Below are 18,077 nucleotides of genomic sequence, written 5' to 3'. Positions count from 1 at the left end.
AAGGATGCGTATATGGATAATGGATAATAGCACTCAAAGTCGTGCTGTTTGGCCGAGTGTCTGCCGCGCCTTCTAGAAACAGCTGAGGTCTCAATGACCTAACGCTATTGACAACCTGTAGACTAAGTCAAGGTCGTCACGCTGCGGGCTGCTTTCACTTTCCGGAAAGCTTCTTTCATGTTGACTCTCGATTAAAAAAACACGCAACTATTGCATGAGTAAACAGTAGTAGAGGAGAAGGCTCATGACACATATACCTCAACGTAGGTCTCTATCAGAACGTAGCAAAACTAGATTTTCTTTTAGTTGTTACTGAACTACAATAGAATTAATGGTACTGGTTTTACGTTCCACTAACTAACAGCCATCCAAATAGAAAATAAATAAAAACGCCTAAGTTAGGGAAAATAAAGAAAATAATAATAATAATAATAATAATAATAATAATAATAATAATAATAATAATAATAATAATAATAATAATAATAATAATAATAATAATAATAATAATAATAATAATAATAATAATAATAATAATAGGGGCCGATGACCTTCGATGTTGGGCCCCTTTAAACAACAAGCATCATCATCATCAATAATAATAATAATAATAATAATAATAATAATAATAATAATAATAATAATAATGTCCGCCTCTGTGGTGTAGTGGTTAGCGTGATTAGCTGCCACCCCCGGAGGTCCGGGTTCGATTTCCGGCTCTGCCACGAAAATTTGAAAAGTGGTACGAGGGCTGGAACGGGGCCCACTCAGCCTCGGGAGGTCAACTGAGTAGAGGTGGGTTCGATTCCCACCTCAGCCATCCTCGAAGTGGTTTTCCGTGGTTTCCCACTTCTCCTCCAGGCGAATGCCGGGATGGTACCTAACTTAAGGCCACGGCCGCTTCCTTCCCTCTTCCTTGTCTATCCCTTCCAATCTTCCCATCCCTCCACAAGGCCCCTGTTCAGCATAGCAGGTGCGGCCGCCTGGGCGAGGTACTGGTCATTCTCCCCAGTTGTATCCCCCGACCAAGAGTCTGCAGCTCCAGGACACTGCCCTTGAGGCGGTAGAGGTGGGATCCCTCGCTGAGTCCGAGGGAAAAGCCGAACCTGGAGGGTAAACAGATGATGATGATGATGATGATGATAATAATAATAATAATAATAATAATAATAATAATAATAATAATAATAATAATAATAATAATAATACATTTTATTGGCTTTACGTCCCACTAACTACTTTTATGGTTTTCGGAGACGCCGAGGTACTGGAATTTTGTCCCACAAGAGTTCTTTAACGTGCCAGTAAATCTACGGACACGAGGCTGGTGTATTTGGGCACCTTCAAATACCACCGGACTGAGCCAGGATCGAACCTGCCAAGTTGGGGTCAGAAGGCCACCTGGGCCATTCAGCCCGCCAAAGAAGTTTCTGAAATGCATTTTACAATTACTTTCATTGTAATTTATTTTAGATTTATTATAATTTATGTAAATAGGTATCCGAAATGTAGTCCGACTCATTGGCTGAATGGTTAGCGTTCAGGCCTTCGGTTCAGAGGGTCCCGGGTTCGATTCCTGGCCGGGTCAGGGATTTTAATCACGTATGATTTATTCTTCTGGCCCGAGGACTGGGTGTTTGTGTTTATCCCAACACTTTTCTCTTCATATTCACACAACACACTACACTACCAACCACCACAGGAACAAGCAATGATGTTTACATCCCTCCATATAGGGTTGGCGTCAGGTAGGGCATCCGACCGTAAAACAGGGCCAAATCCATATGTGCGACATAGTTCGCACCCACGACCCCACAGGTGTGGGTAAAGCGGTAGAATAATAATAATAATAAGGAATGTCAGAAATGTATTTCACAATTACGCTCATAATGTATTTATTAAATGTAGATTTATTATAATTTATGTACCGACCGAAATGGCCATGTGTGTTAACGCGCTAAGGCTATGGAGCCAAGCATTGCATTCGGGCAAACAGGTTCGAATCCCACCGTCGGCTGCCGTGAGAATGGTTTTCTGTGGTTCCCCATTTTCACCTCCAGGCAAATGCCTGGACAGTTCCTATTCATAGACCACCTCCTTCCCTAATTTCAATCACCTTCATTCATTTTGTTTTCATTACCTCTTCAACTGAAGTTGGAGACAGGAAGAGCATCTGACCGTTAAAACATGTCATAGATTTCATCCACCGGGTGGGTTGGCTGTGCGTTTAGGGGCGCACAGTTGTGAGCTGGCATCCGGGAGATAGCGGGTTCGAACCCCACTGTCGGCAGCCCTGAAGATGGTTTTCCGTGGTTTCCCATTTCACACAGGCAAATGCTGGGCCTGTACCTTAATTAAGGCCACGGCCTGTACCTTCCCTATCCTAGGTCTTTCCCATCCTTCCGACAACCGAAAACCTTCGATGTGTTAGTGCGAGGTTAAAAGTCTAGCAAAAAGCTACTTAAAAAGCAAAGCAGATTCATAGTAGAATTTATTGTTTCAGCGAAGTGCCTAGGTTTGACTCGAGATACAGGAAGACATTTTACCTTGTCCGCTACGTAACAGACAGCTGTAGGTCGAATCAAGACGCTGTCAGATTGATTACTAGGTCTCCTCTGGCTTTAAGGTCAGTCACCCGCGCATATTTAGAAGGGGATTTTCCGTTTCTCCATTCTGCCCACACAGTAATGTTACTTCTGAATCTAATGGTTATGACAGTACAGGAAGCATTTCAGCGACCAGACACCAGACATCGATGCCTATATCAGTTCTCTCGCAGAACGTAAGAGTTCATTACATAAGATGAACATAATACTTCTTCCGTATTGGAGTAATTAATTCGTAAAACACTAGCCTGGTACAGGTTTGATTAATTTCGTCCTGTACTGATTCTCATTACAAGGAGAGAGTGTTATTTTATAAAGCTAACACTGAGACAGGCTCTGAAATTCTCAAACCGCTGTGTTGTTTCGGCCGGGCTGAGTGGCTCAGACGGTTAAGGCGCTGGCCTTCTAACCCCAACTTGGCAGGTTTGATCCTGGCTCAGTCCGGTGGTATTTGAAGGTGCTCAAATACGACAGCCTCGTGTCGATAGATTTACTGGTACGTAAAAGAACTCCTGCGGGACTAAATTCCGGCATCTCGGCGTCTCCGAAGACCGTAAAAGTAGTTAGTGGGACGTAAAGCAAATAACATTATTATTATTATTATTATTATTATTATTATTATTATTATTATTTCGAGTTTCAGAAGACATTAATTATTTACTGTTGCTATTTAGAAAATTGTATTTTGGGGAAAAAATAACAATTACAGCTTTCACTACTTTTCTTAGAATTGTACAAAGTTTTCATGACATGGCGCGGCGAAGACTCGAACTGCTGCGTAACTTACTTTGTTAAGAAAATCATAGTTAGCACAAGAAGCCATAACACAGAAATGCTAATTTTATGGCGCAGACACATTAGTTCAGCTCTGGTGTAAAACATCAGTTGTCGACTTTGGGTCCCTTTCTGCGCAACAGCTCACATGTCATTGGTCTATGATCTTTCCTACTTTTAAAAACGATCAAGTTTATTCGTCTACTAATGTTATTCCACACATCTCTCTGTTGGTAGTTCGGAACACACCACTTAGTCCTGCAGCTCGTCTCTCTACTTCTATATCTTCCCAGTCCAAAGATTGTAACGTTTTCGTAACACTAATCTTTTGTCGGAAATCACCCACAACACTCAGTGCTGCTTTCCTTTGGATTCTTTCCAGTTCTCGAGTCAAATAATCCTGGCGTGAGTTCCATACACTGGTATCATATTCTGACTGGAGTCCCACCAGTGATTTATGTGCCGTCTCCTTTACATCCTTTCTACAACCCCCCAAAATACCCTCAAATATGATGGGATCTGTAAACCTTATTTACAACTTCGTCAATGTGTTTATCCCAATGAAGATCTTTTCTTATACAGTATTAACTTACGGCAGTCCTCATGAGGTACATTCACTCTATTAACACAGTAATTGTCGGGCTGAGTGGCTCAGACGATTGAGGCGCTGGCCTTTCTGACCCCAATTTGGCAGGTTCAATCTTGCCTCAGTCTGGTGGTATTTGAAGGTGCTCAAATACGTCAGGCTTGTGCTGATAGATTTACTGGCACGTAAAAGAATTTCTATCGGACACGATTCTGGCACATCGGCGTCTCTAAAAACCACCAAAGTAGTTGGTGGTACGTAAAAACAATAACATTATTATTAAAACTGGTTTCGATCTTGGTAAAAAGCTTTCAGTTAAAATGTCCTTGTCCGCCTCTGTGGTGTAGTGGTTAGCGTGATTAGCTGCCACCCCCGGAGGTCCGGGTTCGATTCCCGGCTCTGCTACGAAAATTTGAAAAGTGGTACGAGGGCTGGAACGGGGTCCACTCAGCCTCGGGAGGTCAACTGAGTAGAGGTGGGTTCGATTCCCACCTCAGCCATCCTCGAAGTGGTTTTCCGTGGTTTCCCACTTCTCCTCCAGGCGAATGCCGGGATGGTACCTAACTTAAGGCCACGGCCGTTTCCTTCCCTCTTCCTCGTCTATCCCTTCCAATCTTCCCATCCCTCCACAAGGTCCCTGTTCAGCATAGCAGGTGAGGCCGCCTGGGCGAGGTACTGGTCATTCTCCCCAGTTGTATCCCCCGACCAAGAGTCTGAAGCTCCAGGACACTGCCCTTGAGGCGGTAGAGGTGGGATCCCTCGCAAAGTCCGAGGGAAAAGCCGAACCTGGAGGGTAAACAGATGATGATGATGATGATGATGATGATGATGATGATGATGATGATGATAAAATGTCCTTCCTGCACTACCAAATGACCCATTTAAAAGCGCCACGTTAAGTTAAGGGGAGGAGGTAATTCACTGGTTTATTTCGTTAACGTCTCTCATTAAGGGGTAAAAAGAAATGAGACAAGAAAACATTCAAGAATCCATTTGATCGTATCTGTATAATTTTCTTTCTAATTTAAGGTGTGCGTGACATATCGAGCATAGCAACGACCTGTTCCCTCACGTATCTAGTGACATTTAGAGTTCTGATGTAACCGCATGTAGCTCCAAGCACTGTCTTCCTCCCGACACCTGTTTTTATATCTCTTTCTCGCCGTTGCTCTACCCGTGCTCGACTTCCACATGAATCATCGTAATATTTCATAACTACCTGCATATACCGTCATTGACGGTTTCATAGGGAGCAAGGTACAGCTACTTAACGTTGCGCTGCTGGATAACACACTCAAACATAGCTTACTCAAAGTATCTCACCATTTTCTGGTAGCGTACGTTTTTTGTGGTAGGCTACCTTGTGAAGCGCAAATAAAAAGTGCAACTCTGCTGCTGACCTGAGAGCAGCTATACATGAGAGAAACAGCCCACGTCAACGCCTGCAGTCTGACGTGTCTGCCCTTGAGATTTGTTGATAGTCATCGGGAAGCAGACGCTTAGTGGAAACGGTAGGCATTTAAAATGAAATTGGAGAATGCACAGGCCCCGATTTCAAGTAGTTAGCGCCCTGGGCAAACAATATTTAGCCGCCCGCCCCTCTGCTTGTTTTCCTGTTCCTCTAGAAAATAAATGTTTACAAATTAAATATTACAGTTTTCAAGATTACAAGTTTTAAAACAGCACATTATGCAAACACAGTTAATTCTCATAATTAAACTTATCAAGCCAAATAAAGATAACAGCCAAATAAGGATGGAGCTGTTTTTATTTTTATTTAAAAAGACGTTGATTCAGTTTGATACTTTGTATGTAAGTGAATAATTTTAGAAATAAGACACATTTTCTTCATAAAATTTAAATATATAGGTTAAATTCAGGTTTTAAAGTTAGAATAGTTTAAAGTGTTTTATATAGTCTAATAAAATAATTGGAATAATTTGTGGAATGTAAAAGTAATTTGAGTGTAATGAATTTAAGACGTAATTCACACAGGCCATAATTACTCGATCCGCCGGCAGCCGCCTCTCAAAACCCTGGGCAAATGCCCAGTCCGCCCATTTGTAAATCGGTGCCTGAGAATGCAGTTGGGCTGATCACTCGCGAACAGTCAGGGAAGAGAATACTCGTAGACTGGCGGGATCTATTGACCGCCTTCTCTTCGCTACAGTGTTCTGTGTTTTCGACTACCTTCAGAATAGAGAACGAAGTTCGAGCTATTACAACACACATAGATAATTTAATTTAAAGGAATCAGTGGGGTAACTTAGTAAGTCATAATGCAAATGTATTTAGTCAAGGGACTACAGCATCACGTGGATGGTATCTCGCTGTTATCACTTCTGGACCGCCGGGGAGGGGGAGGGGGAATTCAGAAAATACCATTCTATATAAATTTTTCATTTGGCAAAATTCACTGCAAATGAATCTGTCAAGCGGTTTTCTTTTTTTTTTTCAACATTTATTCCTAAACTCAGTATTTCGAAATTTGTATTTCACGCTGTCCGCCTCTGTGGTGTAGTGGTTAGAGTGATTAGCTACCATCCCGGAGGCTCGGGTTCGATTCCCGGCTCTGCCATGAAATTTGAAAAGTGTACGAGGGCTGAAACGGGGTCCAGTCAGCCTCGGGAAGTCAACTGAGTAGAGCCATTCCCGAAGTGGTTTTCCGTGGTTTCCCGCTTCTCCTCCAGGCAAATACCGGGATGGTACCTAACTTAGACTTCCTTGTCTATCCTTTCCAATCTTCCCATCCCCCACAAGGCCCCTGTTCAGCATATCAGGTGAGGTCGCCTGGGCAAGGTACTGGTCCTCCTCGCAAGCTGTATGCCCCCGACCCAAAGTCTCAAGATCCAGGACACTGCCCTTGAGGCGGTAAAGGTGGGATCCCTCGCTGAGTCTGAGGGAAAAACCAAAGCCTGCCATAGTCTAAATACCAAGTTTCAACAAAGCATTTTCCGGGATTCTTGCGTAATGGTGAACATCATACGTACATACACACTAAACTATATTTTTCGCGTTTTAATTTCAATTTTAAAACCAGGAGATTGCCGCATAAAAATCAAAAAGACATACGTTATTATTTTGTTTATATAACTTAGAACATAACTAACCCGAGCTAGGTGGCTTGGACGGTAGAGCGCTGTCCTTCTAAACCTAAGTTAGCGGGTTCGAGTTAATCCAATGGTTTATATTTAAAAGTTTGCAATGTTTCATGTCTTATTGCATGTGCAGAAATGGATGGAAGGGTATGCTGTGTCGCGAAGTAACTTGAACAGCAACAAGCATCCCCATTTATTATGCATTCAGTGTGTCTGTCTGTTAGGTCATCAGCCCAGAAGCTAGTTGGATCCTCAAATAGCACCACCAAAGGTTATGCGGTTATAAGGAAACCCCAAAAACCAATGGCAGCACCAAAATGAGGCATACTAGGCAAGATGAGGAGTGAGGTACTTTGCCATTGCTTTCCTCACTGGGTCAGAAAGTACTATTATCAGCACGACTGACCTTATGAGCAGCACCTTTCATAACACTCAGATGCACTAGTCGTGCTCTGAATGTCATTACTCAGCACTACCCATATTGTCACAGCCGTGGATGAGACTGGGACTTCGGTGGAAGCTACACTTTACTCTGGCCTGTGCCAGGAGATGGATGCAAAAGTACTGTATCCATCAAGAAATGACAGCAGACAGGCATTCAGTGTAGCCATAATAAATGTATTTGTTCTATTATTATTATTATTATTATTATTATTATTATTATTATTATTATTATTATTATTATGACGTGGAAAGCTGCTCTGATCGGAGGTCCGAATTTCGATTCGTGAAGCTATCCTGTGTACTCTTTGTCAAAATTCCTTCATATCTCATAAAAAAAGCTAGGATAGTACTTTATACCAAGTTTAGAGAGTCCTGTCCCAATCTTAGATATGAATAGAATTTTAATGCTATACAGTTAACGTAACTTCATCTACTACGGGCTTTAAGCGCCGCAATTTTGTCTTAAAAATTAGAGACTATAATGAATCTGTAAACCTAAGAATCTTGGGTCTGACATGCACACTGCTGGGATTGAATCTTACACATTTGAGTTATAGGAGGCATTAGTGTCTAATGAACTTGTCGTGTACTAAAACTTCTTCAATTTATCCTACGTGTACCTGAGTCACCTACACTAACTCACTTTGGGTTTTAGGTGGTGTTTATGGCCGGATGTTCTTCCTGACGCCCTAAATCTGCTAGGTAAATCTTGATAAAAGTTCCGAGATTCTTGTCAGCTGGCCTTCACAAGGGTCTTTGCTGTCAAGTTGTGACGTGGTAGAAAGAATATAATGTGTTTTAGCCAGGAGATCGTGTGGTTGTCTGGCTACCTACACTCTTATCACTCGACTTGCGCCTCCCAAGGGTCACGTATAAGGCGATTTAAGGTTAAACCTACAGACGTGAAGGTGGAGGGGGGGGGGGTAGGGGGGAGGGTACCGCCAAACAATGCAGGACCTCAAGACTAGCGGCCCCACCGATATTTTGACGGCAACCTATTAACCTTTTCCATCCTACGTCATAGTTAACTCTGCATTCAACACATTTTTCACCGTCCCAACCACGAGTTAGCAGGGATTTCAAGTTCCACATTCTCTCCCAGTCCCGAGTTTAGTCTGACGCTGCAGTTCCGTCGTTCAATACGAGGTGGTATCATCTGGCAGTGCCCTGTGAATAATAATAATAATAATAATAATAATAATAATAATAATAATAATAATAATAATAATAATAATAATAATAATGGCGTCTTGCTGTGCCGCGACTGACCGACGCGATCCCCCAAACCCTATAAAAAGAGGCTCGACCCGGAGGGAGCGTCAGTCAGCGAAGGCAGCGGCCATAATCGGTCACAAATCTTAAATTTCTACACATTGGAATGAGTAGGCCGCATCACCGGACGCCTAGATTTCCCTGGTAGGAGGGGTAACATGGTCAATATCGTGTAGGGCGGTCCCCCTCGTCTGGGATCAGGGAGTATATACACTACGCGCCCGCGCTGACCTTGCATGAGACCCTCCGTGAATACTGGGCATCCTTCGATACTACAGAGCTATAGGAAGTCGACGAAGCACCTCCACTACAGCCCAGACTTCAATCGGTGCACGACCTCCGTTTGAGATCCGCGCCATGGGATTTCGTCGGGAATGAAGGTAATCCCGGGCACTCGCGGTACCGAGGATGGCAACCCATACCTCGATGATGACGACAACGATCCGCTGCGAGACGCGCCCATCCTCCCATGGAGCCTGCCGAGGCCTCCATCTGAACCACCGCCAGACCTCCATCCGAACCCGCACCGGCCTCCAGTTCTCCAGCAGCCATGTAGGGCCACGTACTACACCACGGTAGCGGTCCCGCTACCTCATCCTGTCCCTTCCTCGACACGCAATGCGGCAACCACGCCAACAGGGTCATGGCCAGATGCGACTACCTGTACAGGATCATGAAGCCGTCGGACCTAATGGACCAAGCTGTCAACAATCTTGTCATCAGTGGCATCATAGGGAAAGCTTTGGTGCAGGCCTTTCCAATGTACGTCTAAATGAGCGACAGCGATCAGGCAGCCAGACTATCCGTGTGATATCCAGGCTATCAAACATGAAAATGCAAATAATTATTATTAGGCCAATGGTCTGGCATGAAACGGCGGCCTTGCTTCGTCGGTGCACACTGCCTTCAAGAATAACTCATATACTCATGTCCTCGTCCCGAGGTTGCACAGCTCTTTTCAGGCACACCCCCAATCGAGGTAAGCTGCATGTAGCACTCCTGACAATCTTAAATTGCTGGCAGTACCGGGAATCGAATCCAGGACTCCAAGGATGGATGTTCATAACGCTAACCGTTACCTTGCTGAGGTGGACTTCCGCTCGATAAATTCCATGCAATGCATCCCTGACGTGTTAGACCAATAGATTTTGTCGCTAACCAAGAAGTGCGCACGTCTTGGCTAGTGACAAAACACGCTAGTCGACGGCAGCCGTGGGTGTTTTTAACCCTCTATCGCGCACGCTCTATACGAGTTTACACGATAGATCCACCTCCTGATGACAGATGTGCCACTTAAAAGAGAACACCCACTTCCGGATGGCACTAATAATGGATCTGTTCGCACTATTCAAGGTTAATCTTTGACTTTTGATAGTTGTTCTGAAAATATGTAGGCCTGTTAATCAAATGTAACTTAAAAGATTTTCAGTCTGTCAAACACACAAGTTCAAAATATAATAGACTATATAACACTATAACATACCTGTAAAAAAATACACACTATTAAACAATGAATGAATGCCATGTTTCGTTCTACAAGGACATTCTCAGATTCGATCAAATCACTTTAAACCATATGCATATAAATTTCCAATTTATTGCAATCATTTAAGAAAAGGCTAGGAAAACAACAGATAGGGAATCTGCCACCTGGGCGACTGCCCTAAATGCAGAGTGATTGATTGATTGATTGATTGATTGATTGATTGATATACAGGATGGTCGGAAACAACGTAAACCGGGTATATGAGAGCTTTGCGGGCGATTTCAGTTGGGCTTTGCGAGGCGGTGTTGCTATAACACCTCGAGAAATTCCATGCAATGCAGCGCTGACGTGTTAGACCAATAGATTTTGTCACTAACCAAGAAGTGCGCACGCCAGTAAAACTGGTACATATTGTGTGTATTATGCTGGCTTGAGGGCACCAATAGAAGACGGCTTCTATTATTCTTAATCGTAGCATTGACTAAGGAAACTTCAGCGAGATCATATTGCAACTTACTGAAAATTCATTGATATAACCTGTGTTGCATGAAATAATCATGTACTGACTACTAACTGCGAGGTTTAATTGGAAGTTTCCGAACTCGACATCGGAATATGTGGAAAGATGCAGGCATGAAAAGTTTTCATTCCTTACCCTAAGTGGATAAGACGGGCTACTCAAAAGGTAACGCCCTCTTTCTCTGGTTTCCTATGATTAGTGAGGAGAAAACTCAGGGTAAGATGTATCACTAGTATCAATAGGTTTTGTTAGCCCTTCTAAGGGCCGGACGGTTTTCAATAGATCATGCGAACACGATCTCGGCTAGCCAGCCTCTTTCTCTGGAGATCGGCGATGAAAAATATTCCTTCCTTCCTTCCTTCCTATTTTCAACATCGCCTTTCTACGTTCCGGTGGAGTGCCTAGGCTTAATTTGTATATCACAGGGGCTTATGACCGAATGTCCTTCCTGTTGCCACGCGCTGATCCTCGCGAAAATCTCACACGAAAGCGTCGAAATTGGAATCCGAGACTCTCAGGTGTGGGGTCGGAGGCTATATCACTGTACCAGCATAGAACACTTCTCGTACTGTGTGAGGTAATACCATAGTGGCTGGTGACTAAGTTGTGGCTTGGCTATTCTATATTAATCACATTCTCTCATTATGAGACGGAAAACTTATCAGGTTGACAACAGACTTGTTGTGAGGACTTCCCACTGCATTTCCGTGATCACTTGACCCTCATTGCCTCCTGAACATGAGATCCAAGGTGACGCAGAACTGTACTGTAAACTGTTCAATAATACGGAGTTTCAAACAGAACAGTGCTGATGACTGCAAGGGTTTTATCGTCACACCGACTCAGGTCTTTTGGCAACGGGATAGGAAAGGGTTACGACTGGGAAGGAAGTGGCCGTGCGCTTCATTAAGGTACAGCCCCAGAATTTGCTTGGTGTGAAAATGGGAAACCACGTAAACTCATCTTCAGGATTGCCGACGGTGGGGCTTAAATCCACCTCCTCCCGAATGCAAGCTCACAACTACATGATTCGAACCGCAAAGCTAACTTGCTCAGTGGATAACGACAGCAAAACAAAACACAACAAAACCTAATGGCACTGCGGTCCTGAAGGGTCTTGGCCAATCATGCGACCGCTGCTCAGTTCGAGGACCTGCAGATTACAAGGTGACGCATGATCAGCGCGACGAATTATCTCGGCCATTATTCTTGCTTTCCGGACCGGGGCCGCTAACTCATCGTAATTTACCTCCCCAGTTGTTCTCATGTAGGCTAACTGGACCTCGAAACAGCCCTCAAATCTAGATAAAAGTCCCTGATTTAGTCGGGAAGTGACCACAGGGATTCTGTGCAGGCTCACTACCGCTAGACCACGAGGTCGGCAACCTATCGTTAACATTAACGTAACATTATACACATTGACTGAGCTAAAAAACTTTATTGGGAGGTATGTGGTTTTTTTGAAAACTACTCACGTCACGTTTGACCTTTTCTTTGGAAAACAGGCCCCATTTTGAAATACAGATTTAAGTTTCACGTGATTATTATTATTATTATTATTATTATTATTATTATTATTATTATTATTATTATTATTATTATTATTACATTAAGTAAAATTTCATGGAGCTCATCGAGAATAACGGATGACCTAGCTGTTTCATGTCAGTATTTTCTAAAATGGAGATTTCAGTCCACCATATAGAAGCAGAAGCAGCATGACCTCATCAACAAGTTCTGAAATATAAACTGAATATTGAATGCGAGGACAATATTGCCTAGTTCACAATAAATACACAAAGTATACATAAAAAACAGAAGTTCAATTGAAGTCGAGAAATAGCGTCATTCAAAAGATACGTCGTACCAAGTAGGGTTTTACATTTTCCATCTTACGATCATCATGCCTTAGCCTTGTCTACTTTACGGTAGAGCATTGTTCCTCAGTTTGGCTAAACAGCTACCGTATAAAACTGATCGACCTTCAATTCAATCAAACATCATAACAGGTACAATGAAATCCCACCCTCCTTGCTGCCAGCCCTGAGTTACACCAGGCCCAGAAAGAACTGTCTAGGGGCGGCGGCATTAAGGGCGGCACATTTTAGGTAATACCTACAATGATTGTACGATTTGAACAGTTAAAATTACAAGTTACTGCCTTAATTTATCGCTGTTTATTCTAGGAGTAACACAACTTCTAAAAGCTGTTCCTTTTCTAACAGCCAAGATAGTTAAATTTAATACCTGTCATTCTCAATCCCTTTCAATTCGACAGTTTTGTTTCGAGATATATCGCTACTGGGTAACGGTATGTCGGTGTCCCCCTCGTTAACCATAATATCCGAGGAGGAGTGGCCAGTCTGACATCTACAAGTTGTACATTTTCTTGGAAAGATCAGGGACTTTGGCTGTGACAAAAGTATTGTTCCATCGTAAATCACAACCCCTGTATTGTTTGATTGGCGACTAAGTGCTGCCACTCCGCAAGCTGATCAATGGATTTTTATTTTGACTGCACTGCATTCTATTTTCTTACATTATTAATATTATAATTATGTCGTGATCTGTGAATGTGATCTAATGGTGAATTATCTTCCCGAAAATCTCGTAAGCAGAGCCTACACAATATGGGTGACAAAAACACAAAGCACAAATTTAAATTTGTAAAGTGGCAAACGAGAAACGAGAACTATGAAAATTCGATCGACAAGTTCTCTACCGTCAAAGTGACACGAAAACTTCTATGATTAGCGAGTTTATTTTCATATTTGAAAGATATCAGGTTCTGAATACTCTGGTTTTGTGTAATTTTTAAATATTATTTGTTCCGTGTACCTTATTCTACAGAGTATAGTTACTATTACTTTTTGGAGGGTGTAGGTTATAATTGTGCCTAGCAAAGCAAGCAAAGTCACCTCACGTGATGGGGTAGAGTAGTTAGCTCTACGCCCGGCCGCCTTTGCCCCCAGAAATTAACCTGGTACTCATTTTTGGTGTAGGCTGAGTGAACCTCATGGCCATATGCACCTCCGGAAGTGGAAATCTCTGCTTCCTGACGGGGATTCGAACCCACGTCCTTCCGGGCGAACCGAGCACGCCTTTACCGCCTCGGCCAGGCAGCCCCTTAACTGTGCCTAAGGGCGCAGAAATTAATTAATTACACCGTGTTCAGGTATAATCTGTTATAATTTTTTTCGGATATTTTAGACAGTCTGAATAACCTCACAGTTCTTGTTTTTATCCCATATTCCAAATGTTTGTGCTTGCATGCAGTTTACATGTCGTAAAACTGCATTCACATAGTACCACTATTGCGGAAAATCACCATCCCTATCTGTAGGGTGATTAAAAATGCTAGAACTAAAATTGTGCAGGTTTCTCCCCTGCAAGAATTAATTCCCTCCACAGCACACTTGATCTGTTGAAAAGATGTCCTCTTACACTGATCAAATTTTATTGTTTTGTGGTTTTATGGAACAGAGGGCCAGTCCTGTAATATATTTCACTGTAGGTACGGATTTAAGGAAGGCGGGGTTCATAGGTACTGCACCTTCACCTTCCCTTTGTGATTCTTTTTCCACTTATGTTATGAACATAGAAAATCCATTTATGAACATTAAAAAAAAGCACTTTATAGGAATAGCTCAGAGCCGATAATGACATAGAGTGTATTCTGAAAACTGTGTCTATGTACCGAAATGACATGCCAGGTTCTATACATGGAGCCGCAGAGGAAAGCTACTTTGGTGTTTATATATTTTTTAAACTATAGTCGGACTGACTAGAACTTCTTAACATCATGTTAGGTTAACAACTTTCTTTAAAAAAAAAACAAAAAAAACCAAAACAAAACAGAGCATTTATAGTGTACAATTGTTTGAGACGAAAACTGAAGTATGGCGTTGCCCCCTTCCACACACTTAAATATGTCCTGGATCCGCCATCGTTTCATTGCATCAGACAATTAGGAATTCTTTCGAGAACTACCACTCCATTGTAACCACGTCCAGTGAGATATGTAACAGATCTTGCAGTTATGCATTACATTAAACATAAACAACCAGAAAACATAAATAAATAAAATATTCTATCAAAAAAAAAAAAGGTAGTGAGATGGTTAATGGTTTTCGTGAACCACAAAGTTCAACTTTGGAGATAAGAAACTAGACAGTACAGGAGTTGTACTTACCGCTGGCAGTAATTGTGGTCGCACATGCCGGTGAATGTATGGTAACGGAGCAGTCTTCTCACGTGCTAGGTTCACTCACGCACAGGTAGTCTTGTGGCACACGACTGAGCACCCGTGCTACAGGCTCAGCCTCTTACAGTGCCGAGTGCCGCCCCCCACTCCGCGGTCTGGGAACTCCATGTGATCTCCTTGATGCACTGAACCCTCGGCGGTGTTTCCCCAAGGCTCTTGTGCTCATACCTTTCGCATCTTTATATCATCTCTAAAATTAACCTCAGCAGGTGCTACTTCATTTCCGAATGTGTACTAAATCACCGTTGCATATTCATTCTAGACCAGGAGGAAAAACAAAGCACTTCCCAGAACAACTGTTTACGATCTTCCCCGTGGTACACCCACAGGAATGTCAGGCGGAAGAAGACGCCACATTCTAATTAGTTAAGATTGCGAGACTAGAACTCGTTTGCCTATCCGCTTGATAGCTGAGCAAAGATCTGGGGAATCTTTTACTTCGTAGATGTTTACTACCGTAACTTACCAGTCACAGTCCAACGCCACCTAAATAAAATGTTACTGATAATAAAACGTTCTTCTACTTACCCCAGCTATTTCTGGAGTCGCTAGAGCCACTCAGCTTTATTTTGGTTTTAGCCGCGGGGTAAGGCCAGATGCCTTCCCTGACGGCACATAAGTTTTGAGACGAAATTCTCAAACCAGAATCGACCGGGAATCGAGCCTCAGCCTTACGGGTGAGAAACAACCAGCTAAGCCACAATAATATTATTTTATTTTTAAAATTTTAGTTTTGTTTTACCGTCCAGGTTTGTTGTTTCTCCCGGACTCAGCGAGGGATCCCACCTCAACGGCAGTGTCTCCGATAGTGAGACATTTGGTCGTGGATACAACTGGGGAGGAGAAACAGTACATTGTGTAGGCGGCCTCACCTGCTATACTGAACAGAGCCCTTGTGGGGGATGGAAAGATTGGATGGGATTGGCAACGAAGAGGGAGGGAAACGGTCGTAGCCTTAAGTTAGGTACTAGCCCAGCATTTGCCTGGAGACGAAGTGGGAAACCACGAAAAACTACTTCGAGGATGGCTGAGGTGGAAATCGAAACCCCTATACTCAGTTGACCTCCCGAGGCTATGTGGACCCCGTTCCAGTCCTCGTACCACTTTTCAAATTTCGTGGCGGAGCCGGGAATCGAACCTGGGCCTCCGGGGGGTGGTAATTAATCACACTAACCACTACACCACAGAGGCGGGCAATAATAATAATAATAATAATAATAATAATAATAATAATAATAATAATAATAATAATAATAATAATAATAATAATAACTGTACCGGGCGGTACACCTCCGCGCCGCTAATTCAAACATTGCGCCAGTTGAAACTCCTCTACTGGAGGAAGCCTGAACTTTAACAACCATGTTAATTCTAAAGTTTCTCAGAAGATGTCGCTATTGTAAATTTTGTGGAGTTCTGAACTGTGTCTTTTTCGATTTATATTTGTTTTCTCTGTAGTGAGAAGTGTGAACATTCTCTTCTAGATGGCACTACTGAAGAATTACAATTGTGCACCCTGGTGGGAAGTGAAGGAACTGTTTTTTTTTTTTTTTTTGAGAAATTTTGTGTTCATAAGTTTGTTCTTTGTTAAATTTATTTCAGTCATTTTTTGGGTTGGCAGTGTAACCCTTCTCCTTCCGCTTGTTTTGAATTTAGCCAATCCCGAATTTCTCTAATTAATTTTTGACCAATTACGTATGTCTTCTCCGATATGGATATGTTGCTTGATCCTAGCCAATAAAATTGAGGGGGGTGTGGGTTCTCATTCATGAAACGTCTCGAATTTTCCGCGAGGATATATAAACTGCTGATTTTCTTGTCTCAGGGCCACTTCAGTAACACCTTTCTTAGTGTGATTATGTATCAGGGGGCGGAAAGCGCCTCTTTCTTCAGGCGGCAGTTCATCCATCAGGTAATGGCCTTTTAATAACTTCTTTGCTTGCTAGCTCAGCAGTTTAACCCTCGGGGCAGGTTCGAAACTTTTATCATGTAACCTTCCTTTAAAATGTAAAAGACACTTGGTATAAATTCCGTCTCTTTAACTACAAATCGGGATAGAGAGTGCCTAACCCTCTCGAGCTCCCTCTCATATTATTTTTGAGGTGACTACGTTTTCATAACTTTTTTCTTCGCTTCATAATGTAATTAATTTTCCTATCGTGTCACCTCCGTAGTATGGGATTAGCCCTTGCATAAGCGGCCTAAGAGCCAAATATGTTTTAAAAAGGTGTATTAGGAGTGCAAGTTACGCCTCTATTCAACTCAGAATTTTGGGCCATGTAATTGACCTGTTTCTTTACTTAATAGGCCTCAGTAGATTGGGTATTTTTACCCTTGTTCTTGTGTGCCTGGAGGGAAGCTTGAAGGTGGAGTTTGGTGTGGCCTTTGATGGGCTTGAACTTTGAGAGCGGGTTTGCTCTTTCTTAAAAGTAGATTTTCTGTGTGCCTCGAGGAGGCTTTTCTGGGTAATTGGGAGCTAGTGCTCCTTGGTATGATTGGGGTTTTCTGCTCGTTTGTTGAACTTATACATAAGTAAAGTTGGGCTCATTGCTCAAGGATTGTGTGTCTGGGGGCTCGAAGCCCAAAACCATTAACAAATTGTAATTGTACATTCTTAATTTGTTGATATACAACTGAGTTCTTGTTATACTTGTTATTTCTTGATCTCGAAAAGAAAATATAACCTTTGTTAAGTTTTTAATTAATTTTAATTTCGTTGTTGAGACCTATTCCACCCAGCACCTTCTTTCACCTCTAACTACCACGGATAACTCCGTAACAATAACAACAACAATAATGACAATAACCGAGCGAGTTGGCCGTGCTGTTAGGGTAGTGCAGCTGTAGCTTCGGGAGATGGTGGGTTCGAATCTCACCTTCGGCAGCTTTAAAGATGGTTTCCGTGGTTTCCCATTTCCACACCAGGCAAATGCTGGGGCTGTACCTGAATTAAAGCCACGGAGGAATACCTTCCCAATACTAGCCCTTTCCTATACGGTGTCAACTCGAAAGACCTGGACTAGGCCT

At 42.6% G+C, this 18,077-nt stretch overlaps 1 protein-coding gene across 1 annotated transcript in view; it reads right to left on the bottom strand.

Annotated features, from left to right (window-relative positions):
• The window catches only part of LOC136858624 (uncharacterized), a 132,397-nt gene extending 117,294 nt beyond the window's left edge, over nucleotides 1-15,103 (bottom strand). The window contains exon 1 of the mRNA XM_067138322.2: nucleotides 14,979-15,103. Within this exon, the coding sequence (XP_066994423.2) occupies nucleotides 14,979-15,004 (26 nt within the window). The 5' untranslated portion in view covers nucleotides 15,005-15,103. The remainder of the gene's footprint in view (nucleotides 1-14,978) is intronic.
• Between the last annotated feature and the right edge of the window lie 2,974 nt (nucleotides 15,104-18,077).

This window comes from Anabrus simplex, chromosome 1 (assembly GCF_040414725.1).
Source record: "Anabrus simplex isolate iqAnaSimp1 chromosome 1, ASM4041472v1, whole genome shotgun sequence".
Taxonomy (NCBI): domain Eukaryota; kingdom Metazoa; phylum Arthropoda; class Insecta; order Orthoptera; family Tettigoniidae; genus Anabrus; species Anabrus simplex.
The sequence above is the reverse complement of the archived record's forward strand: the minus strand, read 5'-3'. Positions and strand labels throughout refer to the sequence as shown.